This window comes from Natator depressus, chromosome 10 (genome assembly GCF_965152275.1).
Source record: "Natator depressus isolate rNatDep1 chromosome 10, rNatDep2.hap1, whole genome shotgun sequence".
Classification (NCBI taxonomy): Eukaryota; Metazoa; Chordata; order Testudines; family Cheloniidae; genus Natator; species Natator depressus.
The window spans coordinates 45247497-45273682 of NC_134243.1; the positions used below are offsets into that span (position 1 = coordinate 45247497).

Consider the following 26186-nt stretch of genomic DNA (forward strand, 5'->3'; position numbering starts at 1 on the left):
GAAGCCAGAAGCCCTGTGCACCTGGGTTTGAGAATTGTGGAGTCATGATAGTTAGGGAGAACTGTAGCAAAGTGAGGTAAGAAGAAAACCTTGAAGATACCAGTATTCAACTCCAAACTGCTTCATCTGGCTTTAACTAAGCTCCAGATGACTTGTTTATTATAGTGTATAAAAATACAAGGTTTTTAGGGGTTTCTTTGTCAAAGATTTCCTTACCCCTCTGGAGGCAGGCCATGATGGGAAGGTGTCACCTGGATCTGATCCTGTTATACATATTTTGGGCAATACATATAACTGTATTGTTGCTATGATATGGTGTAGCAGTGCATACATGCTTGTATTTTTATTCTGGATGTAATCAACACCAGGTGGCCTTTAGACTAATAAAGGAATGCTTGTGTGGAAACTAAGTTGCAATAAACCTTAGGAAAACTATTTCCAACATCTCACATCCCAGATGAGTGCCCTGACCACCAGGCTATCAGCTATTCTGGGTTTTGACCATAAAATCCATGCTGGACCTGAGCAACCTTTCTCAGCGGAAGTTTTGTCAAACCCAGGACATTCCTGCAAACAATTTTGAATTCAATGAATCAGCATTTTTTGACAAAACACTGTTTTGTCAAAATATTCCTGACCAGCTTTAATTATGATAGTTTTTCATGACATGCTCACATGCTGGTTTTTTCAGCCAGATCCCTGCCTCATTCAGTGAATGAGCAATTATTTAATATTTATGTTTATCCTCATTCAGCCTCACATAAGAATTCTATGGCAGGCATAGAATCCAGTTCTCCAGGATGACATTCAACTGCCTTGCCTTGACACCATCCTTTCTATTTCTGCAATTCCCAGCCTCATTCGCTACACACCTTCCAACTTCTGCAACGAATGACACAAGGATCTACAGACAACAGCCGCCTTCATTGCACATCACTGTTTCACTCTCAGAGAACCTTCCATCCTGTGCATTGAATGAGGCAGGGTCCCGTGGAAAGTGTAATCTGTGATCATGTCATTACAGACTGTATCACAGTGCATACTCACAAGGGGGCTGAACTGAGACTGCATGGGCATAGTTAATTCTGGCATGTCTTAATTTTTGAAGCTTGACTTTGCACCTTATATATTCTTTTAATATAGGGTGGTTTTGTTTGTTTGTTTGTTTGTTTGTGATGTAATTTCCTAGTTAAAAAAACACTGAAAACCCAGAAATTCTATCACATGCAATCCTATTGACTCCCAGACTGGGTCAGCAGCAGGATGTGGACCTTGAGGTATACAGCACTCTGTTAGTCCCACTGGCAGTGGCCTGTAATTGGCAGCAGTGGTGGGTTGTTATCCTCTGTGTGGATTAGCCATTAGAAGGTTATGAGTGTGACACTCTGTATCTCGGGGGAACACCCTGCATGCCTATGTTCATCCTTATAATATGATTGTGTGGTATCCATTGCAAAGTTTGTCATGTCGGGTGTCTTCAGAAGGCTCATGATGCACTGAGCATTGTTGTTATAGTAAGATTATAGTAATGTTATAGGTTGTAATTTCATGTATACAGTTATGAGGCTGAAAATGTGTCCTCATGGCTTAAAACAAACCCAGGAAAAACTCTCCAGGAACAGAGGGGCAGTTCACACCTCATCAGGGCATGTATGGGACAAGCCTCAGCCTCACAGGAATAAAGGACACTGGCCTAGGCAGCAACAAAGGATCTGTTGGACTCTCCAGTGAGTCACCCCACTTCCCTTGGTCAGTCAGGGACTGCGATGAAGTAATGCTCACCTGACTCTGAAGGTGGGGGGCAAAGCCAAGAGGGAAGAAAGAACATGATAAAAGGGAGAGATGTTTGCCATTCTCTTCCTCTCTCTTCCACCTCCATCTACAGACATCACCACCAAGCGACTGAAGCGCTGATCAAAGGAGAGAGCCTGGCTGAAGGGCAACCAGCGAGCCTGTGGTGAGAAGCATCTAAGTTTGTAAGGGCACTGAAAGTGTTAAGATCAGCTTAGAATGTGTTTTCCTTTTATTTCATTTGACCAAATCTGACTTCTTGTGCTTTGACTTATAATGACTTAAAATCCATCTGTTGTAGTTAATAAATTTGTTTGTTTATTTTACCTGAAGCAGTGCGTTTGCTTTGAAGCGTGTCAGAGACTCCCCTTGGGATAACAAGCCTGGTGCATATCAATTTCTTTGTTAAATTGACGTACTCATATAAGCTTGCAGCGTCCAGCAGGCATAACTGGACACTGCAAGACGGAAGTTCCTATGGTTGTGTCTGGGACCGGAGATATTGGCTAGTGTCATTCAGTTGCACAATTCAGGCATGCCAGAACAGCCCAGGAGTGCGGGTTCTCACAGCAGAGCAGGGTAAGGATGGCTCCCAGAGTCAAGGATTGGAGTGACCTAGCAGATCACCGGTCCAGATAACACCAGGGGAACGTCACAATGAGCCACTCACTTTGTTGATGGGTTTCAAAGGTGTTTGCTGATAGCAGAGGAAGGGTGAGACTCAGGAATCCTGGATTCAGTACCAGTTTCTGGAGGGCAAAGTGCTGTAGTAGGATAGACGCTTTAGTCCATGTACCTTCAGCCCATGCATGTCCCCTTGGGTCCTGGCCCACTCTCCTTCTGCTCCTGTGGAACCCCCACCTTCATCCTGACTCCTGCCTGTCTGCTGCTATCCAACCCCTTCCCCAGCCTTTGGGTTCTGCCTTCCTGCATCGGTTCCTATCCCCCTCACCTTCTGGCTCAGGGCAGTGGAGGGGGTGCTGAGGTTTAGGACTAAGGGGTGTACATCAGGCACAGAGGGAGCTCTGGCAGTGATGGAGGGTGAGAGGACAGGCACTCGACTTGGAGACACACGGCAGGCTGAGGAAGCGGCATGCTCAGGGTAGCTATGGTGGCGTGATGTTCCACTCCCATAGGTGGCACATGAACTCCTCCTTCGGGGAGGCTAGTCCCACAGTCACGGCCCTTCTTCCACCCCCGCCACTCGCTGGAGTCCCAAGCCCCTCACTGTGGCTGAAGGAGTTCTGACCGGGCTTCCCCGAGCACCGGTCCACCTGCCCCAGCCACCGTAGGCCACTGGCTGGCCCGCCCCAGCTGCCCTGTGTCCCGGGCTGCCAGCTGGCCCAAGTCAGCCCAAGCACCAGCCTGCCCCGCCCCAGCTGCCCCAAACCACCAGTGGCCAACCCCAGCTGCAGAATTTTAAAATACTGTGCGCAGAATTTTTAATTTTTTGGCGCAGAATTCCCTCCGGAGTAACTAGCGTTTCTCAATGAAACAGTTGTAAGAATTGTTTTTTTAACATAGACAAAACATTGTATTTTTCCCTAATTTCTTTCTTGGAAATGACTGCATTGGTTTAGCTTAAAGTAAAAAAAATTATCCCAATGCAGAAACCCTGCATAGAAAATTTCAGTTCAGAAGGTTAAAGTTGGGCAAAGTGATAAGCAAATGAAAACAGGGTCTTATAATTGGACCTGTCAGGCTACTTTAACAATAATTCAGACACTTTCGACCCCCGGAAACATTGCACCTTTAGCACAGAGTCATAGGGCCAGGTTCTATTAATTTTCGTTATGGGAGTTTAATGAATGTTTTAAAGTTACTATTAGTTTGGTGTCTGACAAGCAAAACTGAGTCACCAGCAAAAGAACTCCAAGCCCCAATTACCATTAATGTCATGAGGCTTACAACATCCTGCAACCCTATCCAACCTGCCCAATAATTCCTTGGGCTTTTCATGCTCTGGTATGTAAGCAGCAGATGTTGGCACAGAGCTTGCTGTGGCCCAACATATCTAATCAGCCTTCAGATGCCAAGGAACTACACCAGATAGACAGACATGCCTGCACACCCAATGGTATTGTGATGTGCTGAGCTGCTTTCCAGGATGCCATCCACACATTACAAAGTCACTGTCACATGCTGCAGGAGACAGCCCCTTGAAGGCCCACGTTCAGACTTGGCGGGGAATGAGGGGGACTTGGTGACTGCCATCACCCTGGTAAGACATGACTGTACACTGTGGCAAGCATTGTGCATGATGCTCTGAGTGTGCGCTCCAGCAGAGCTCCCTCTCTCACCACCGCTGCTCAGTGCACAAAGGCTGGTTCCTGTCTCTCTTCTCAGCACACAGACTTCAGTGGAGCTATATAGCAGCTGAACATCCACCCCTCATTCTTCTGCAGAGAGGCAGCACAAGGCCTATGGATCTCTTCAGCCCTCAAAATAGGATTTACATGAAATTTAACTGGTATCTTCAGTCTGTGACAGCCATTGCACAGGGGAGCTTCCCGCTAGGTGAATCATTTGCTACAGCCGTGCAATCTACACTGGAAGGGTCCTTCATTTCTTCAAAAAGAAAACACCAAGCAATTCCCACACGAGGAAAACTGACAATTTACAGTTAAGGCTGCAGTCATGTTATCTAAGTACTAGAAAGAAAATCCACACCTTAATACACAGGGTGGCAGTCACAAAGGGGAATAGTTAGATATTCAGTGGGCCAGAGAGTGAGAATGATTTCATAGCCCAGAAGCTATAGCACCCACCTGGGAAGAGGGAGGCCCACATGCCAGGCCCTTACTCCAAAGAATATTTAATAGAAAGCACACTCTGTGTGCCTGCCCACCCACTAAAATTTAGGCATCTCAGGGACTTTGGCAATGGACACCCCAGGGTTAGGGGTAGCTGAGAAGGAGTTTTGTGAATGCCAGTGGTGCCTAAATGTTGGACCTACGCACCTTTAGTGGCAATTAGATGCCTAAATCCCCCTTGTGAATCTCACCCACAGATGCCCAAAACCACTCAGACACTAGAGAACACTAGGTTAAAGCATCCAGCTACATCAGACGCATCCCACAAACACTGTCATTTAGAATATAACAAAACCTTTAACTCTGACCCACGTTAGAACCAGGGGAAAAACAATGTAATAAATATGTTAAAATACATTAAAATTATGTGCATTCGCAAAATGATATCAGAAGGTGGTTTAGAGAAAAATGAACATAATCCCAAATACAAAGATCAAATATATCCTTTAGAAACACAAATATACGTTATTGTACAATTGTTTTTTGCATGTTCCTATTAGATAGAAAAGCCTAACACCATTTCAGCATCACATACTGAACACAACTACACAGTCATACAATTTTACTTTTGTCATTTGTTAATTCTTTGTAATATTTATACAGAGTTGAGAGAACTGTTTACTTTTTTAATTGTATCTGTGGTTGTATCAGACGTGCCTGCAAGGTCCTTGGTCTCTTCACTTACCATTTCTTACAGTTTTGTCAGTGCTTGATATAGACATTTGTATATTAAAGTGTGACTCTCAAAGCAGCTCAGTTGCCAACACTGGCTGTAAATGAATGACATTTGCTGTTCGGGAATGTGATGACTCATGTCAGTCACACTGTCTAGTGGACAGTAAAATCAGCCATCTGCAGAAGGCCCTTGTTTTAAACAGCTTATAGCTTTGCCTGTGAATCAGATAAAGCTCACTAGGACTCCCTGTTAATGGGATGAGAGGAGAAACCCTTTCAACAGCAGCCTTGACCATCTGGTTGTGATCCACGCCAGACTGGAGAAGAGCTCAGACTAGAATACAGATTATGGGAGTTGTCTGGTTTGTAACTTGAAATACAGTCTGCTGATAGTGAGATGAACTCCCCCACGTCAAGGACAATCCTGCCCTGGGCCAGTCCTTTGTAGTGCTGAGCAGAGGCTGCTCAGGTCACTCTCATCGTTTTCCTCCGGCTCGCTGCATATGTTTGACTGGCTGCTACATTGCCAGCTGTGTCTGGGCTCTGCTGTCAGAGAGCTGGGGCCCTCATGGGCTACAGTCACATCAGGGGCATCCTTGGGGCACATGGTGGCAGCAGCCTCTTGGCCCGCCATGCTGGATGGGTTTGCAGAGCTTTTCGGGCTGAACAGTTTTGCTAGCAGAGATTTCTGGAGGATTTTCTGCAGACTCTCGCAAGCCCTCTGCTTGGTGCCCAGCTGGGTGTAATGCAAATCCAGCTGCAGCAGCACATCAGTCTGGGGAAAGAGCAGAAGACTCAGAATGAATCAGAGATGAAAACCTAAAGCAGGCTTCACTTCAACCACCACCAACGGACCAAAGGCTGGACTGGGTGCTCTTGGGAGCTCACTGCCCCCAAACACTGTCTGCAGCACGTAACTCTGGCCAGGAGACCCAGGTCACTGACAAACTTCACCGGGACACATTCACGACTAGCTAACTGTGTTATTGCATCTGCTTACACCAGCAGTGAATCTGGCCCATTGTCTACCTACTGGACTTCCTGGCTTCCATTGAAATGAGCTCTCTTGGCGACAGGATAAGCTGTGCTTGGGATGTACCCTTTGTCACTGGTGACATCGCAGAAGTTTGGCTAAGTGGAGCCAGGGGCTCTGTGGGAGGCTGCTCCTCTTATGGTGAGGATTGCGATTTCTTATGAAAGTGTTGCAATGTTGTTGTTTTGAATCAGTCATCTTGGCCATAGGTTTAGGCCCAGGGAAGGCACCAGGGAAGGCAGGTCTGGCATTAGGGCTCAAAATGAATTCAGTTCGGCACATTCTGGGGATTAAAAGCTGACTGACCTCAAAATGTAGTTGTTAATGGGGAACTGTCAATGAATAGGGGTGTTTCTAGTGGGATCTGTTCTTGGCCCATTGCTATTCAATATTTTTACCAATGATCTGGAAGAAAATATAAAATCATGGCTGGTAAGTCTGCAGAAGACACAAACTGGGGAAGTGATAAGTAGCGAGAACAGATCACTGACACAGAGCAATCTGGATCACTTCGTACACTGGATGCAATGAAACAACATGCACGTAACACAGTCAAATATAAGATCATTTGTGTAGGAAGAAAGAATGTATGGCACACTTACAGAATAGGCGACTGTATCCTGGAAAGCAGCGACTCTGAAGAGGACTTAGGGGTTATGACAGATAAACAATTGATAAACAAAAGTGAAATGCTGTGGCTGAGAGAGCATATAGAGTCCTTGGATGTATAAGTAGATCACTGAAGAGGAGTGGGGGAATGGTAGTACATCTGTATAAGGCATTAGCAAGACCATTATTGCAATATTGTGCCCAGTTCTGGTATCCACACTTAAAACAGATGTTGACCAATTGGAAGGGTTTTGAAGCAAGGGATAAGAGGTGATTTGATCGCAGTTTATAAGGAGCTTGTGACAGAGTGCTGAGGTCTAATAGATGGGCCAGCACTCTGATCACTGTACCTGCACTTAGTTTCTCCAGCGACGGTCGATTGAGGAAATAGGGAGGAATTAACTAATGAGACGGGGAAGCAGGGTGAGTTAAGGGACTAATTGGCCCATCAGCTGACTAGCTTGATAAAAGACAGGGTTAGCAGGGAAAAAGGAGAGGACAGAGCTAGCTGTACGCAGATTGAAGGTAATCCCAAGGAAGAGAGATCTCTTTTCCTCCCAGGGCCCTGATGAACAGAGGTTGATTGTTCTAGAGTCATAGGTATTAGAATTGTGGCATTGCCCTGTATAGGTGTTGGTGGAGGGGACTTGAATAAATTACATGGAGTAGACACTAAAAGAAAAGACTGTGAGCAGTTTCTGCAGTGATCAAGGACTGGGGGGATCTACGCCCCATTACAAGTGTGGGTTTGTCTGGGATATGGATTCCCCTGCAGGGGTGACTGAAAATTTGTCAGGGGGAGTTGGTGTGAAGGCTCAGCATCCAGACACAGCAGACTCTGCCGTGGTTGGCTGAGGAGCAGAAAGAGCTGCAAAACACTATGCAGACATTCCAGCAATCCCACCGATTTGAATGTCAATCCCTGCTGGTGTGGCAAGCGAAGCAGCAGAAAAGCCTCCAGGAATTAGTCAGTTGTTACAGAAGTTAGTGAGTCCTAGTGCAGAGACTGGGAGTCATACACCAGGAGTGACTCTATGCAAAGCAGGCCCAACTGATGATCTTGACTCATTCCTGGTAACATTTGAGAGGGTAGCCACAGGCGCCAGATGGGGTAAAGAAATGTGGGCCCTCCAGGTGGCACTCTAGCTCACTGGGAAAACTCTGTGGCTTACCGGCCCTGAATAAGGAACAGGCCCAGGACTAAGATGTTATGAAGGCCACCATTTTAGACTGGGTAGAGCTGTCTGTTGAAAAATACCAGCAGAAATTTTGGGCCACTAGAGGGGTACGACCCAGGGCATATGCACAAAAGCTGACAGCCTGGGCGGCCCACTGGCTGAAGCCAGGTATTGGATCTGTGGGGGAAATTACAGATCTGGTAGTACTAGACCAATTTCTCCTGAGCCTCCCAGAGAATACCAGAATCTGGGTCAGGCAGCACCAGCCCAGCATCCTAGAGGTCACAATTTAACTCTCCAAAGAGTTTGCAGAAACCAATTTTCCCAGAAGAATGGTCCAGCTACTTATGGGTCTGGAGCCAAGGGGGCTGGGGGCGGGGGTGGGAACTGAAAAGCCCCAAGAAGAAAAGTGAGGAAGCAAAAGGAACTCTTTCAGGGAATTGGGCACTAGTATGCTAACAATGTGGAAGGTCAGGACATATTAAGCGGGACTGCCCCAGGATGCAATGCAGGTTCCCAGAGTTCTGTGGATGGACTGGGACTGCCAGGGGGGAAGGAAAAGGAAAATGCCTACCATCCCTATAAAGATGGGAATAAGGGGGATTGTGGACATTGCCTCAGGATGCTTATTGATCTGGGGGGATTTAGTGAAGCCCCACTGGAGGCTCCCAAGGGAGAAGGGAGAGTTAACATGCATTCAAGGGGAGAAGAACATGCCCAATGGCAGAGGTATCCCTAGCGGTAAAGGGGAAATGCAGATGGAAGCAGGTGGGAGTAATGGAGAGGCTACCCCATCTGGCTACAGAGGGTACGGACTGAGCCCCTTCCCCTATAAAAAGAAAGCAAGTGGCCATGGCCCCACATGCTAGAAAAAGGAGCAAATGAGGAACGGCCTGAGTTAACAGAATCAGAACACCCTAGGCAGAATGATACAAGCCAAGGTGAAAATTGAACTGCTCCAGCGGAAAAGAGGGAGAAAAAGGAAAAGGTAGAACTAGGTTCGGGGGAGAAGAACAGCCCAAGAGTTGGACAGTCCCAGGTCACTGCATGGCAGAAAGGGTGAGGGGAGGAACCCAGGGGCCAGTTCGTGGGACTGGGAGAACCAGAGGCCTTAGAGAAGGAAGAGAAAGGGGGACAACCCGGAGACAAGAAGGAAGAAGATAAGGAGAGTGGACCTGTAGGTGTGAAGCTCTGTGGGCTAAGACTGAATTATGGGAGCAATTTCTGCAGGTGGAGGATGGAATGTATAGAGGCAAGAACCTCCTACAAGGAGGGGAAGGTGCAAAAAACCCCCAAACCCACTCTTAGGTAGAGGAGGGATGTGTGTGACAGAGTGCTGAGGTCTAATAGATGGGTCAGCACTCTGCTCGCTGCAGCCTTAGTGAGTTTCCCCAGTGATGGTCGATGGGGGGAGCTGGATGAAGGAACTAATTGGCCCATCAGCTGACTAGCTTGATAAAAGGCAGGGTTAGCAGGGAAAAGGGGGGAGGACAGAGCTAGTTGTGCTCAGACTGAAGCCAAGCCCAAAGAAGGGAGATCTCTTTTCCTTCCAGGGCCTGGATAAACAGGGGCTGACGGTCATAGCGTAATAGGGAATTAGAATCGTTATATTGCATTTTATAGGTGTTAAGGGGGGGCACTTGAATACATTATATGGAATACACACTAAAAACCTGAGACTGAGCAGGTTTTGTGGTGATTAAGGATGGGGGACACACGCCCCTTTACATTCCTATGCAGAGAAGGGACATCTGACGTAGGGGGCTTTTTAATCTAGCTGATAAAGGAATAAGAAGATCCTGTGACTGGAAGTTGGGTCCTAAAAATTCAAATTAGAAATAAGGTGCAATTTTGTAACAATGAGGCGATTATCCATTGGCACCAGGTTATGGACGGATTTCATGGATTCTCCATTTCCTGGAGTTTTCACCCCAAGTCTGGATGCTTTTGTGAGGATACGCTGTGGCTAAGCTGCAAAGTATTGGGCCCCCAGAATAGCAGGGAAGAACCAGTCCCAGCACCGCAGGGCTGACTGACTGAGGGTCTCTGGCCTATGCTAGGCAGCAGGTCAGACTAGATAACCATAGGTTTCAGAGTAACAGCCGTGTTAGTCTGTATTCGCAAAAAGAAAAGGAGGACTTGTGGCACCTTAGAGACTAACCAATTTGCTCATGCTCAAATAAATTGGTTAGTCTCTAAGGTGCCACAAGTCCTCCTTTTCTTTTTTAGATAACCATAACGATCCCTCTTTCTGGCCTTGCAGTTTATTACTCATCCGCTCTGAATGAGCAGCTTTGTCCATCTATGGGATAGGTAAGTGTCTCTTGATGGAATTAAATTTTTTTATAAGCCACTGGAGATGGGCCTGGTCTTTGCTTGTGGCCCGGCCATCTGTCTGAAACCGAAAGGACTGGGGAAAACATGCTTTCTGGTCTCAGGGGCTAGAAAGGAAGTTTGAGCAAAGGGGACAGATCTTTTGTGCCCCAACAGTGATTTGCCCTGACAGCAGCAGCGTTGGCTTCGTCATTAATCTGCCACAGGAGAGTTCAAGGCCCAGGGAGAGGCCGCAGCACCATGGCCATATCTGAGCCAATGTTTCCCTTCACACCCAGGAACATGGGTCAGGAATGCTTGAGGATGATGTATGTCTCCTGCAAGGATGGTCTGGGAGGCACCAGCTGCTCTCTGGGGCAGTAAAGCCAGTAGTGAGGTTTCCACAGAGAATAGCTTTTTTACCTGAATTTTCTGTAGGCCACAGAGCCGGAGCACACAGTCCAATTCCTCTTGCTCATACAGTGAGACAAGGAGCGACACCATCCGGTCAGACTGGCAGTCACTCAGCATGGCCAGTTCTTGCACCTCCTGGAGCAGACAGACAAGAATAAACAAAAAAGCATTCTCAGCACAAGCCAAAGAAGCCAGAGAGCTCTGGTTAAGGTAAATACTGCATTTTCTAATACAAATGCTACAAAAGGGAAGTGTAAGAACATAGGGACAGTTTCTGAGCATTCACTTTTGTGCTGTTCTGGTGGCACAAAGCAGCCAGAGAACTGTAGGGCTTTTGCCAGCATAAAGATAGTAAAAACAAATGTACATCCCTACTTGATGTTACCTGCCCTCGCTTAACAGGGAGTCTGTAATACGCTGGCCTGCTATGTGGGATCATGAGGCCCTCTAGTGGCGCATTCCAGCAACTACAACAGCCCTTCCAAATTCATGGGTAATGTCTACGCAGCCCATCAGCAAGCCTCCCAGCCCAGGTTAGCAGGGCTTGCGCTGGTGCGCTAAAAATAGCTGTGTAGACAGTGCTTTGATGTTGCAGCTTGGTCTGAAGCCCACCCCACTCCCTAGGTTTCAGAGCCTGACCTCCAGCCCAAGCCGCAACTTCAAAGCGCTGTCTGAAGAGCTATTTTTAGAGAACTAGTGTGAGCCCCGCTAACCCGAGTCTGTCGACCTGGGCTGGGAAGCTCACTGACATGGGCTGGGTAGAGCAGAGGTACCCTAAAAGACTTGGCCAGATCCTTAGGTGTGCTGGCTGTTCTGCCCTGCCCCGCCAGTGCTCGCTGGCTGCAAGAGCTGCCAAATGGCTCGGGAGCCTCCTCTGAGCCAAGTGTGAACTGCTGTGGCATACAGCTGGTGTTCGGGCTTGTTCCCCACAAAAGCCCCCTGCAGTCAGTGTACGAGGACAGGACTGACGCTGCACTGACCCCAGGCTAGCTGTTCAATGCCATCTGGCCATTGCAGGCAGGTGTAATGCAGTACAGCCCTCAGAATGGAGCACAGTTTGTAAGAAGTGACACTAGCAGCAAGACAGACCAGTGGGCATGTTACACCAACTTTCACATCTGCTCTGATCTCCCATTTGTGCACGTGGGGAGGTTTGGAGTCTTGGCACAAGCTTGGTGCACTGGTGCTGAAGCTCCTGAGTTCAATCCCTGCTGCTAACAGGCATGTCTGTACATGAAGGGCAAGTGACAGCAGGAGGGTTTGCTGCATGAACAGAAGCAATCGGTGACCTAGCTCCTGTTACCGCGATTCAGGCTTCATTTTGGAGGAACTGGATAAATGCAAATACCTTGGAGATTGGAGTATTTTTGTACAAACCAACGTGACCTGAAGATGCGTCTGTTTCCAAGTACTTGGTGCATCAGAGAGATGCAGATGGGAGGGAGCTCGGAAAAGAGCAACAATGGTTGAGGCAAAGAGTTAGGAGGAAACATTAAAGGGCAGCATTCTTGCTGCTGAGGGTAGAACATAGCATTGTAAAGGGGTGGAGTTCCACACCCAGTCCAACCCCCTGGTCAGTTACTTCAAACCATCTGAAATTGTTCCTCGGGGCTGCACTGTTCTGTGTTGGTCTCAGGTGGAAGGTGACTAGGCTACGTCTTCTCTGCTGAATTAGCTCGAGTTAACTCTTTGAGTTAGCTTTGCTCAAGTGAGAGCAGCCACACTGTGACCCAGCACTGGAGCTGCACAGAGCGCCTGGATTAGCAACACAGTATTTATATGACAAGCATAGAGTAGCTGCGTCTGCACTGCATTAGTAGCTCCAGCATCAGCAGCACCCAAGCTCCAATCCCCAACCCCTGATGGGCTAGCTCATGCGAGTGTAAAGCACCATTAAACTCAAGCTAGAGATTTGTCTATGTGCATGGGAGTTTGGTTGGGGTAACAGCAGAGTTATACCTGGTGCTAACTCTGCTGTGAAGACAGGCTGTTCGTCTGGAACAGAACAAAAGGAATATTCCACCCCATGTGTTCTCCTTGGATCACAGCCCATTTGAACTTCACAGCCACTACTTCCACCTCCCTCCCTCACACTGAATCCCCATCCTTAAGCTGCTCTTGCCCAGGTCTCTAACGATCAGTTTCTGGTCAAATCTCAAGGCCTCTGCGCCACCTTCACCTCAACTTTTGACACGTTATCATAGAATCATAGAATATCAGGGTTGGAAGGGACCTCAGGAGGTCATCTAGTCCAACCCCCTGCTCAAAGCAGGACCAATCCCCAACTAAATCATCCTAGCCAGGGCTTTCTCAAGCCTGACCTTAAAAATATCTAAGGAAGGAGATTCCACCACTTCCCTAGGTAATGCATTCCAGCGTTTCACCACCCTCCTAGTGAAAAAGTTTTTCCTAATATCCAACCTAAACCTCCCCCACTGCAACTTGAGACCATTACTCCTTGTTCTGTCATCAGCTACCACTGAGAACAGTCTAGATCCATCCTCTTTGGAACCCCCTTTCAGGTAGTTGAAAGCAGCTATCAAAACCCCCCTCATTCTTCTCTTCCGCAGACTAAACAATCCCAGTTCCCTCAGCCTCAGTCATGTGTTCCAGTCCCCTAATCATTTTTGTTGCCCTCCGCTGGACTCTTTCCAATTTTTCCACAATTTTTCATCTTCTCTTCTCTTGCCATTTGTAATCCTGTCTTCTCCTGGCTCATTGCCCTCCTCCCTCCCCACCAGCATTTCCTTCAGTGTCTCTCCAGGCAGCTCCTCCCCTGCCATTCCCTTGCTGCCTGCAGCATTCATTCTCCTCCCTTGTGGCATGCATTACCCAGTCTGTAATGTTTGGCTTTGCAATCTCATGAACACCCTTAGCAGAGAGCCTCGCTGTACATCATAAATCTTCCAGCCGTTAAAAATAGTGATACTCTATCCCCAAGACAAACAATCACAACCTTGATCCCCATACTTACATGATGCACCTCTTCTCCCTATCCTCTGTCTGCCTGTCTGTCGCCTCTCGTGGGGAAGGCTTGTCCCTCATTTTGTCTTTGTAAAGTGCCCAACAGATGGCCCAGTGGGTAGGATCCCAGTCTAGGACTAAAGACACCATCATTCAATCCCCTGTTCTCCTACAGACTTCCTGTGTGCCCGTGGGCAAGCCACTTAGTCTCTCTGTACATTGGGGAAAGCAGCACTGCCTTAACCCACTGCAAGGATAACTGCGTTAAAGATTATGATGTGCTTTGAGAGTGACTGATGAAAAGGGCTAAGTATTATTATACTGTGGGCACTGCTAGAATCTATATAACCAGATTCCAGAATTTGTCTGCGAGTCACTCTGAAGCCGCAAATGGCTGAGTCAGTGCGGAGTGATGGAAACAGTAGCAGGCATGGTTGTGTTGACTAACGTATGCTGGCTACCATATAAATATATTAATAACATGCATCATCCACACCATATACATATAAGTATACATTAAGCACAAACATTGTAACAGTGAGATAGCCTAAACTGGCCAATACTATAATCCTGTTCACTTATGCTAAGTATCCCATAACACCTTGCATTAGCTGAAGTAAGCTTTGGCTTAAGTAGACAGGAAAACTGTCAGTATCAGGACATATCATTGTTCCCTCATTGCAACAGAAAGTGAGTTACCCTATTTATAACCAAACCTATTTATCCTGCTACACAGGTGCAAGAAGCAGGAGGGCAGATGCCCTGTCCCGCATGGATGAACTTGCTGGGTCATGCACAACACCGCATTCAACCATCCTTATGCCATCACCCTTTGTCCTGGGACCAGTGGACAGGGACCTGGTGTCACTCATTCAATCGCTGCTGCCTCACAACCCCTTTACCACCCAGACCTGCCAGAGCCTGGGTGATGCGGACCCCAGGTTGGTTCAGAGTTGCGATTGCAGAATGGAATTCTATACTACGGACAACGCATTTCTGTTCCGGACTGCCAGCCTAGATTCAAGGGTCTTGAAGTACGTTATGAGTCCCAGCTCGCCAGCCATTTTGGCCAAACTAAAACCAGGAACTTGGTTTTGTGAAATTTCTGGTGGCCGGGTATACACGCATATGTCAGGAAATACACTGACTCCTGCTGTGATCGGTGTTCCCGGGCCAAGAACCCTTGTGTTCTCCTTCAGTCCATATACACCCTCTCTCAGCCCTGGTCTACTGTGTCCCTGGATTTTATAGCAGAACTACCCCACTCCCAGGGATGTACAATTGGGTTGGTTGCTGTTGATTACTTGCCCAAGGTGGCCTGTTTGATCCCCTCTTGTGCAGTTCTCGCTGCCCTGGAAAACACCCACCTCTTTCTTGAACACATCTTTTGGCTCCACGGACTATTGACTGGCATTGTGTCAGACCAAGTCCCACAGTTTGTCTCCCACGTCTGATGAGAGCTCTACAATCCCTTGGGGGTAGAATGCCCTGAACTGCCCTACTCTCCTGGCTGATGTAATAGCTATTGCAAATGCTACCTTTGTTGAAATGTATAACAGAGAGCAAGTTGCTAGACGCTCAAAATGGGGGATCCATCGGCTTTGATAAAACTGAATTCAGACGTCAGTGTGGAATAGGACTCCGTACCTGCAGAAACACCCTGTCCAAGCCCCTCAAAAACCTTATGACCAACGGGTTGGAAAAAAGGGAGCAGTTATCCACCGGAAGGTGAAATGTCAATACAGCTGCTAGCTGTGTCCTAATTAAGCTAATCGCTAATCCTTGATGTTTCAGGTACAAAATATAGTCCTTCACATGCTGAACAGAAGCAAAGATGGGGAAGACCCCGCCCCCCCCCTTCAGCCTCCATCAAATGGAAAATCTTTTCCATTCAGCCAGGACGGGTCGACCTTGTTGATGGCTTTCTACTATTCAGCACTACCTCCTGTATCTCTCTTGAGTAGGACTCCTCTGCTGATGTTAGCCATGAAGCCTCCAGGCCAACAGGTGGAGAGCTTCGAGGCTGGGGTAGAGGAGGCAGCTATGATTCTGCAGAACTAGGTCTGTGGGAAGTGGGAGCAAAAGCGGGAGACTGATAGGTCCAAAAGCTGAGAAAAACAGTGTTGATGGGTAGAGTTGCCAGGCATCCGGTTTTCGATTGGAATGCCCGGCCAAAAAGGGACCCTGGCAGCTCCAGTCAGCACAGCCGACCAGGCCATTAGAAGTCCGGTTGGTGGTGCTGCGGGTCTAAGGCAGGCTAGTCCCTTCCTGTCCTGGCACCACGCTGCGCCCCGGAAGCTGCCAGCAAGTCCGGCTCCTGGGGAGAGGAGGGGTGGGGCTCCATGTGCTGTCCCCACGCCAAGCACCCGCTCCACACTCCTATTGGCTGGGAACAGTGGCAAATGAGAGCTGGGGGGGTGGTGCCTGCAGGCAAGAGCAGCGCACTGAGCCTCCTGGCACCCCCGCCTAGGAGCCAGACCCGCTGGCCACTTCCGGGGTGCAGCTCAGTGCCAGGATTGGCAGGGACTGTGCCTTAGCCATGCAGCACCGCTGACTGGGAGCTGCCTGAGCTAAGCCCGCACCTCAACTACGATCCCCAACCCCCTTCCCCAGCCCTGAGCTCCCCCAAACCCAGAGCCCCCTCCTGCACCCCAAACGCTTCATCTCCGGGCCCACACCAGAGCCTGCACCCACAGCTGGAGCCCCCACACCCCCTGCACCTCAACCCCCTACCCCAGCCCAGAGCCCCCTCCCAAACCCTAAACCCCTCATGCCTGACCCCATCCCAGAGTCTGCACCACCAGCCCAGAGCCCATACCCCCTCCCACAGCCCACTCCCCTGCCTCAACCTGCAGCCCCCTCCCACATTCCGAATCCCTCGGCCCCATCCCCCAGCCTGGAGCTCCTTCCTGCACCCCAAGCCCCTCATCCCCAGCCCCACCCCCAGCCGGAGCCCTCATCCCCTCCCACACCCTGAACCCCTCATTTCTGGCCCCACCCCAGAGCCCGGACCCCCAGTTAGAGCCCTTACCCCCTCCCGCACCCCAACCCCCTGTCCCCGCTCAGTGAAAGTGAGTGAAGGTGGGAGAGAACAAGCCACTGAGGGATGGGGAATGTAGTCAGTGGGGGCGGGTTCCTGGGGAAGGGGTGGGGCTAGGGTGTTCCATTTTGTGCGATTAGAAAGTTGGCAACCCTACTGACGGGACCAAGCTGGGTTGATCAGTATAAGATTGGCTTTGTCCTGCTTGACCTGGCACAGAACTTTGAAAAGAAGAGGAATGGGGGAAAAGGATCCATCAACAAACCCAGCTGTGTCCTGCTCTGGAACAGAGCTAGTGACATTTTGGTTGTCCCTTGTTACAAGCAAATCCACTTGGGGAGTTCCCGAGAGCTGGAAAATGGACCTTACTATATCTGGGCAAACGGACCCCTGTGGAGATTGATAAACAACTTGCTTAGGTGGTTTGCCAGCATATTCTGAGCCCTCGCAGAGACAGCCAGTTCTATTATTCTAGATACGCATCTTTATTTGACAAATCATTGAACAAAACTTCCAAACTGCTGAGAAAAACTTCTTTTATATATTCCCCATCTGTAAATGGCTTTCCGTTTTTTCAAATGCACTGTGCAATCTTGTAACTTCCTTCTGTGGCTTGATTTTTACTTATACTTAAGCATTTAGACACACTGCTTTGTTTCTCATATCCTGCTACTGCCTTTTTGATCAATTCAGTCTTGTCTGCTTCGTCAAGAAAGGTTTTCTCGTGCTTCATTTGAAAATGTTGTCAAATAGCTGATGTGCGACAAACAACACTTTCACAACAGAAAGCACAAACAGCATGGTCCTTTTGAATAAATCCAAATGTGCCTGTCCAAGGAAGCTGAAATAAACGGACATTTATCTTTGCTTTCTTAGGAGCTGACATTTTGTCAAATGTACCCCTCAACTTACAGTGGGAAAAAAAATGGCGACAGACAGCACGCACGTCAAATGCAATGAGCTGTTCCACGTGACGTGATAGTGATGTAAGCAGTAAATCAGGACTTAAAAATATCCCAGTACAGTGGCTCTGGAACAATTTTTAAGGTGGGGGTGCTGAGCTGTGCCCTCTCTTGCCCCTGTCTGCACCTCTCACTGCCCCAGGACACTCTGCAGTACCGAGGAATGAAGAGATGTTGATGCAAGTCCATCGGGAGCCGGTCTCAACAGGCCCCGTTGGGCTCTGGAGTCAATGAACTCCCCTAGTTAGAGGTGTGCTGTGGGGAGTGCTTCCTCTTAGAACACCTTCCCAAGTCCTTAGCAGAGTCAACCTCTTTGAATCCCTCAATGACCCTGGTATTGAATCCAATTTCCGATGCCTCTTCTTCGGTACTGGAGATGCTGATCTGCCCCTCACTACCAGTAGCACCAGAGGTGTGCTACTGACCAACGCCGAGGTGCTCAGAGCCCAGAGTAGAGGTCTCAAATGGAGGCTGCAGCACCTACTCCAAGAGCAGATATTTTAATCTGGCTCCTCTTTTTATTTTTCCAACTGGGCCTACAGCCCTTGCAAAATGCCCTTGCATTTAAGGGAGCTGGGGTGTGGCTCACTATTCAGCATGGCCTTGCCACAAGAATGTCAGGGCTTGAAACCCCGAGAGCGTGGCTTACATCTGGTACTGGGGCGAGTCCCCAACACTGGGTGCTGGAACCCACACAAACAACAAAAACAATTTTTTGTTTACTAAGAAACTAATTGACTGACTAACTACTCATACGATACACAGGTGCTATAAGCAGATAACAGGAAAGATTTGCAGAAGCAAGGCCAGGAAGCTCCAACAACCATCAGTGGTGACAGGAAGGAACTGAGGAGGGTCCGGGGTTGCTCAGCCCTTTGTGCCTACACGATGTGTGTGAGGCAGCAGAGGGCATTCAAGCTGTCCCAACAAGTCCTGCTAAAGGTAAAAACTCTTTGACAACTGTGCACGGGAGCACAGAAAGCCCTACTGTGGAATGGACATGTGCGATCACTTGAAGAAGAATTCAGAGTAACAGCCGTGTTAGTCTGTATTCGCAAAAAGAAAAGGAGGACTTGTGGCACCTTAGAGACTAACCAATTTATTTGAGCATGAGCTTTCGTGAGCTACAGCTCACTTCATCGGATGCATACTGTGGAAATTGCAGAAGACATTATATACACAGACACCATGAAACAATACCTCCTCCCACCCCACTCTCCTGCTGGTAATAGCTTATCTAAAGTGATCATCAGGTTGGGCCATTTCCAGCACAAATCCAGGTTTTCTCACCCTCCGCCCCCCCACAGACAAACTCACTCTCTTGCTGGTAATAGCCCATCCAAAGTGACCACTCTCTTCACAATGTGTATGATAATCAAGGTGGGCCATTTCCTGCAGAAATCCAGGTTCTCTCACCCCCTCACCCCCCTCCAAAAACCACACACACAAACTCACTCTCCTGCTGGTAATAGCCTATCCAAAGTGACCACTCTCCTTACACTCCTTAGAGAGTGGTCACTTTGGATGGGCTATTACCAGCAAGAGAGTGAGTTTGTCTGTGGGGGGGCAGAGGGTGAGAAAACCTGGATTTGTGCTGGAAATGGCCCAACCTGATGATCACTTTAGATAAGCTATTACCAGCAGGAGAGTGGGGTGGGAGGAGGTATTGTTTCATGGTGTCTGTGTATATAATGTCTTCTGCAATTTCCACAGTATGCATCCGATGAAGTGAGCTGTAGCTCACGAAAGCTCATGCTCAAATAAATTGGTTAGTCTCTAAGGTGCCACAAGTCCTCCTTTTCTTTTTGAAGAAGAATGTGATTTCCCCTGCTTGAATGTGACCCCGAGGTAAATCAAGAGACATTGGAAACACATTTACATAAAAGGTAAACAAAGCCTTGGCATTGCACATCGTCTCTGCATTTAGAACGTTTGTTCTGTGGCTTGGACTGATGGAACCCTGAACAGCCTCAGGGGGATGCCCTGAATCACCAGTCCTGATTGCTGCCAGGAGCGGAGGGCCATCCCTCCCAGTAGGTGTGAAATGGGCCCATGGTGGTGCCGGTTGTGCCTGCTGTTGCCTAGCGCCTGCCGTAAGAGGAGCACACTCCTGGGAAATGTTCCCCACCCAGCACTTCAGCCCCTGCTCATGCACTGCCACTCAGCCCACACAAGCTCTTCCCTCTGGGAAGGGCATTGCACTGAGCTGTCTCCAGCAGCATCTGACATCCCTCCAGTGTCTCTGTCCCCAGGATACAGCAAGCCAGCCTGTGGTGCTCTGTCCCCATGCTGGAGCATGTAGGGTCCAGCATGGCTGATTCCTGCTGGCTACAGGATCCCAGGCAGGACTCTCTTCCTCACTGAGTGAGCATCCTTGGGCAGAGCAAAGAGCCCCAGATCCCCCACTTTATGATGGTCAGAAATGCAGTTCCCCAGAGAGCTGCCAGACAAACACCCTAGAAACAGAGTGATATGCCCATTCTACAGCTCATCCCCAACCCGCCTTTCAACATTCACTGCCCCTTGCCTGGCCCCTGAACACACCTACCCCAACAGCACTACCTCAGGCTTCCACCCACCCACCCAAACACTCCCAGCTCCCCTCCCCACCATCCCAAATGTACATCCCACCTTCTCTACACACTGAGCCCCTCAGCCTCTCCTGGACGTATACTCCCTCCCAAACCTTACCCACACAGCACACACCCCACTCACACTATACACACACCACCCACACTACACAACCCCCACTTGCACACTGTTCCTCCTTCCTGCCCAACCACTGGCATTACTATTTCTGCTGCCTTTTCAATCCTGCTGAAAAAAGGGGCTGAAGGGAAGTTCAGGACACTAGCCTGAGGTCCCCAGCCAAAGGCATGATGGAGCTCACCGCAGGTCTGCAGAGCAGGAGTCGGATGTCGGTGACGTGCGGAGGAGGAGCCTGCAGCTTTGCACTCACGTGCATTACGTTAGAGAAAACCACCTGGAAGCGTAGTTCCACTTGGATGCCACATGGAAAAGTCAGTGTCTCCTTCAGCAACTCTGTAAGTGAAATCAGAGGAGGAGTCATGGCAGAGGCCAGAATGCACAGCACACCAAGCGCTCTCTGTCTCATTGCTGTGCCCTGTCAGCAGATGGGAATGATTCATAGATTCTACTGGACCACTGTGATCACCTAGGCTGACCGCCGTAACACCAGCCAGAGAACTGCCCCACAATAATTCCTAGAGCAGACCCAACATCTTCCCTTGACTGAAAAATTGTCAGCAATGGAAAATCCACCATGACCCTTGGTAAATTGTTCCAGTGGTTAATTACTCTCACTGTTAAAAATGTATGTAGTATTTCCGGTTTGAATTTCTCCAGCTTCAACTTCCAGCCATTGGCTTGTGTTAGACCTTTCTCTGCTGGACTGAAGAGACCATCATTAACTATTTGTTCCCCAAGTAGGTACTGTTTTAGGGTAAATTCGTAAGCTTCATTACCGCTTGTGAGTTCAACTGTAAGAAGTGAGCGTAAGTTCATAAGATGTCACAGTAACCTGGAACAGCCAATGTTGGTGGGAAAAGGCATGAAAGGGAGACAAAAAGACTGAGCTAGTCCAAACAAAAAGGCCTTCTGATATAACTCAAGGATTGTGTTAAGATCATTTTTGGTTTACCAAGCATGATTTTAACACAGTCCTTGAGTGTGAAACCAGAAATTAGTGAACCAAAGTTGGTGCTTCGGAAACAAGGCCTAATTAGTGGACAAAATAATGAGGGGATGAGCTATTCTGCCCATCACTCCCTTTTGGGGTCCTTGAAGAAAAGAGACTTTGGGAGAAAAATTGGCTACTGGGATGAGATTCACAATTATGACTGCCACCCCCACCATCTCCTGGGACCCCAGGCCTTCATCATCCTGGTCCTGAGAGATGTCCTGACTGGACAGGGCCAGAGAAAAGGACCCAGATGACCTCACCACATCCACCAGCTCCAGCTGATTCCCAACCATCACCTGGGATGAAACAGGATTGGACCTTAATAATAAAGAGAGCTCCAGCCCATCTCAACTAACTTCTTCTCTGTTCTCCAAAAGGACAGTTATTACCAGCTTTGATACCATCTTAGAGACTGTCAGACACAGGGATTCTTCCTTCTAAAAACTCTCTCCAGCTAACAAGAAAGGGAACAAGGTATGCTGTTAAAATGAAAGCCTTATTTAATACTTTATATTGTAAAGGCTTTAACTGTGTTCCCCTCTTTTCTTTATCTTTAATAAAAGGTTAAAAGGATTTTTAATGGTGTGTTTGCCATGGGACTAAGTAGGCTGAAGTCTCTGTAGACCAAACCCCAAGCCTTAACACTGTTTAATACTGGACAGTGGCTAGGTTATGTTAATGCCTTTACATCTAAATTAATACAACAGTGCTTATAGACTGTTATCAAGTCACCCCTTAAGTATCTCTTTTTTAAGTTAAACAGATTGAGCTCCTTCCATCTATCGATATAAGACATGTTTTCTAACCCTTCTTGAACTGTGAACACCAGAACTGGATGCAGTATTCCAGCAGTGGTCACTCTAGCGCCAAATACAGAGGTAAAATAACCTCTTTACTCCTACTTGAAATTCCCCTGTTTATGCATCCAAGGATTGCATTAGCCCTTTTGGTCACTATGTTGCCCCAGCTGATTATCCCACCACGACCCTCAAATCTTTTTCAGAATCCCTACTTCCCAGGATAGAATCCCCCATCCTGTAAGTAGGGCCTACATTCTTTGTGCCTAGATATATGTGTGACAGAATATACCTAGGTGTTCACACCCTACATGTTATTGCAATAATTTTTGTACAAAGATATGCCTTATAAGGTATCATCTGAAAACTCATAATTTACTGGTCAGTATGGTCCTGATAAAATTTGTGTGGCAACATTGTACGTAAAGTTATAACAGTTCCCTGTATGATGTTATTAACACATGTTGCAAACCCCACAGCCCTGCTCAAACAGAGGTTGGCAAACAGTCTGTCCTAAACAAAGGAATGTGTGCTCTGCTTAATTTACCTTAAGCAGTAAACAGAGTCATCAAGATGAAGGGAAACAAAGGATGCTCACTGATGAGAAAAGGGGAACATCCTTCCACATAGACTTTCTGCCTTCTAGTGCCCAGCTGGAAATGTTTTTCAAGAGAGGGACTGAAACTTTAAAAAGAAGGGACAAATACCCCAAGGCACCCACTCTCTCTCTGCCTGCCCATCACATTCACTGCAACTGAAGCAACAAAGGAAGCAGTCGTTGGACTCTGGGGGATGGGTACTGGTCAGTAAGACTGCTGAAAGAAAGCACATGGTGAGAAATTTTGCTTGAATCTGATATAGTTTAAGTTAGGTATTAGTAAACATTTTATGTTTATTTTCCTTGTTACCATTTCTGATTTTTATGCTCATGACTTGTACTCACTTAAAATCTCTCTTTTTGTAGTTAACAAACTTGTTTTACTGTTTTATCTAATCCAATGTGTTTAAACTGAAGTGTCTGAATAACTATTTGAGATAATAACCCTGCACATTATTCCCTTTAAGGAATAACGGACATAAAATATTTTGTACTGTCCCCGAGAGTTCTAGGCAGAACACGACGTACATTTCTGGGGGGAAATATGGGTCTGGGGGTATGTTGGGGTCACCCTGCAGTATAACCCAGGATGGTGAGACTTAGAGTATAACCCAAGTATGGCTGACAGGCTGCAGTCACACACAGACACTCTGGGTGTAACTTCCATGCTGGTGGCTGTTTGTGAGCAGCCCAGGTGGGAGATACTTTATCAAGGCATTGTAAGAACGGAAGAACGGCCATACTGGGTCAGACCAAAGGTCCATCTAGCCCAGTATCCTGTCTTCTGACAGTGGCCAATGCCAGGTGCACCAGAGAGAATGAACAGGACAAGTAATCATCAAGTGATCCAACCCCTGCCACCCATTCCCAGCTTCTGGAAAACAGAGGCACCCAAGGTTGCAGGGCAGGGGTGATACAGCTGCTCATTAGTCTGGATTGTACCCTGGTATGTCACAATATGCATTTACATTTAGCTGTAATAAAATGCACATTCGTTGCTTGTGCCCAGTTTGCCAAGTGACCCAGATCACTCTGTACCAGAGACCTGTCCTCTTCATTATTTACCACTCCCACAATTTTTGTGCCATCTGCAAACGTTATCAATGTTTTCTTCCAGGTCATTAATAAACATATTACATAGCGTAGGGCCAAGAACTGATCCCTGTGGAACCCCCTAAAACCACACCCATTTGATGATGATTCTCTGTTTACAGTTACATTTTGAGAGGGTGCCCCTCCTGTCCCAGCCGTTATTTTCTCCGCCTGCAGTGCTTGAGTTACCCCTGCAGTGTGGGAAGGTATGTATAGTTGTTGTAAATTGCTGGCCCATGGCTGGGCAGTGATCCCTGGGATACTCCTTGTGACCTGCCCTGGCCCAGGCTGCTACCCTGGGTACCAGTGGATTGATCTCCTCTTTGAGCCTGCCACTGCCATTCTGCAAATTCCCTGCTGCTGCTGTTCTCTTTGCCCCATCCCATTATTTCCACTATAATTCCCTGGACAGGAATCGCTTCAGTGTTCAGCCAGCAGCTGAGTCACCTCCTCACTGGCCACACTTCTTCAAGCCTGCTGGCTTGCCTTGCAAGCTTCCTGCTCCAATCCCAGCAGGGCCTGAACCTGCCAGGAAAAGCCTCTTGCTCGACAGTGGCAGCGGGACCTCCCTCTATTTGCTGCTCCCCACTCTCTGGGTGCTGCCGCTGCTTCTCCCCCATCTGACTCTTATGGCAAGAGACCCTTAGGCCCCCACCCCATTCTGTGCTGTATGCCCAGACCCCAGCAGCATCCCCCTCTGGATTCACCCACCCCAACCCCTTCCCAAAATGGTTCCCACAGCTCTGCTAGCCCTCTCCATGGCCTGGACCACTTCCTGGAGGGGGTGGCAGAGAAGCAGCACCCTGAGGCGCCCCCTTATGGGGGGGCAGTGTAGCTGTGAACAGGGCGCAGCGTGAAGCAGGAGCAGTGAATCCCAAATACAACATTGTGCACTATTGATGTTAGACATATTTAAGAACCAGATGCTAATGTACCTTGCCTGGGACCCCCAGGGCCGGGGCTGAGACAGCGTGGCTAAGGGCTCTGCACTGGTCTCTTACCATGGCTGTGTCCCCAGAGCTCTGCAGTTGGCCCAGTGGTGCAGATGGGGTCTGTCAGTGCCCGGGCTTCCTTCAGAGTGTGCTTGATCTCCATCACCTGCTTTCCAGTTACCAAGGGGTCCCGGCCAATGTCTGGGGGAGAAAGAGCTGCCTGAGGAATGGTTCAAAGGGATAAGGTGCAAAGGGTGCTGAGGCAGCCAGCTCCCACTGAGAGTCAGTGGGGTTTGGGCACCCACTTCCTTTTTGTGCCTTTGAATTTTCCCCCTAAATTGGGGGCCTGGCTCACACCGTGCCTGCAGCCATTCCGGTCTCTCCACATACAGTTCCTACTGCGCCCCCTCACTCTCCTGGCCCAACTCGGAACCCCCCACTGTATATTCTATGAGCTACTGAGCAGTACTGCACCCAGGAGCCAAGCGAAGGGTGGAATATTAGGGTGTTGGAATATTCACCATCCCATTCCTTACGCATCCTAACATCTTGTTTGGTTTCTGAACCGCGCCTACACACTGAGCAGAGGTTTCATGTAGCTGCCTGCAGCAACCCCCAGGTCCCTGTCCCGAGTGAGTACAGTCCATTGAGAATCCAGCAATGTGAATGAAGAGTTCAGATCGCTCCTCACCTCGCATTTGTCACACTGGATTTCAACTGCCACTGAATCATCAGCAAACATTGCCACCTCACTTCTCCAGATTATTCACAAATATGACAAACAGCACCAGACTTAGTATGGGGACCCCACTGCTTCCCTTGTGCCTTGAGGAACACTGACCATTCCTTTCTACACTTTGTTCTGTCTCAGCCCGTTTCTGACTTGTCACATCTACACACAACTAATTCATTTCCTTAATAACCTCTTGCGAGGGCCTTTGCCAGGGATTTTTGAAGGACTGGGTAAATGCTATCAGCTGGTTCTCCTGTCGCCCCTGCTTTGTTGTTGCCATGATTAGAGAATTGTAGTAGATGGCAAAGGCAGGATTTTTGTTTGCAGAAGCTGTGCTGGTTTATACCCAGTATGCCAATTTCACCCAGGTGGTTTGTTATTCTAATGAAACCAGTGTACTTTGCTATGATGTGAGGCTTCCTGGCCTCTAATGCCCAGGATCACCTCTAGAGCCTTTTGTAAAGAAAGATACAATGGCCATCCCCCTGCGTATTCACTGATTTTAACAAGAGATGGATTTTATTACTCTGATGCTCTTG

At 48.2% G+C, this 26186-nt stretch overlaps 1 protein-coding gene across 1 annotated transcript in view; it reads right to left on the reverse strand.

Moving 5' to 3' along the window:
• Positions 1–4783: 4783 nt before the first annotated feature.
• LOC141994483 (mucosa-associated lymphoid tissue lymphoma translocation protein 1-like) overlaps positions 4784–26186 on the reverse strand; it is a 77679-nt gene continuing 56276 nt past the window's right edge. The window contains exons 13-16 of the mRNA XM_074964720.1: positions 24984–25115; positions 20683–20834; positions 10836–10961; positions 4784–6054 (exon numbers count right to left, since the gene is read on the reverse strand). Of these exons, the coding sequence (XP_074820821.1) occupies positions 5692–6054; positions 10836–10961; positions 20683–20834; positions 24984–25115 (773 nt within the window). The 3' untranslated portion in view covers positions 4784–5691. The remainder of the gene's footprint in view (positions 6055–10835; positions 10962–20682; positions 20835–24983; positions 25116–26186) is intronic.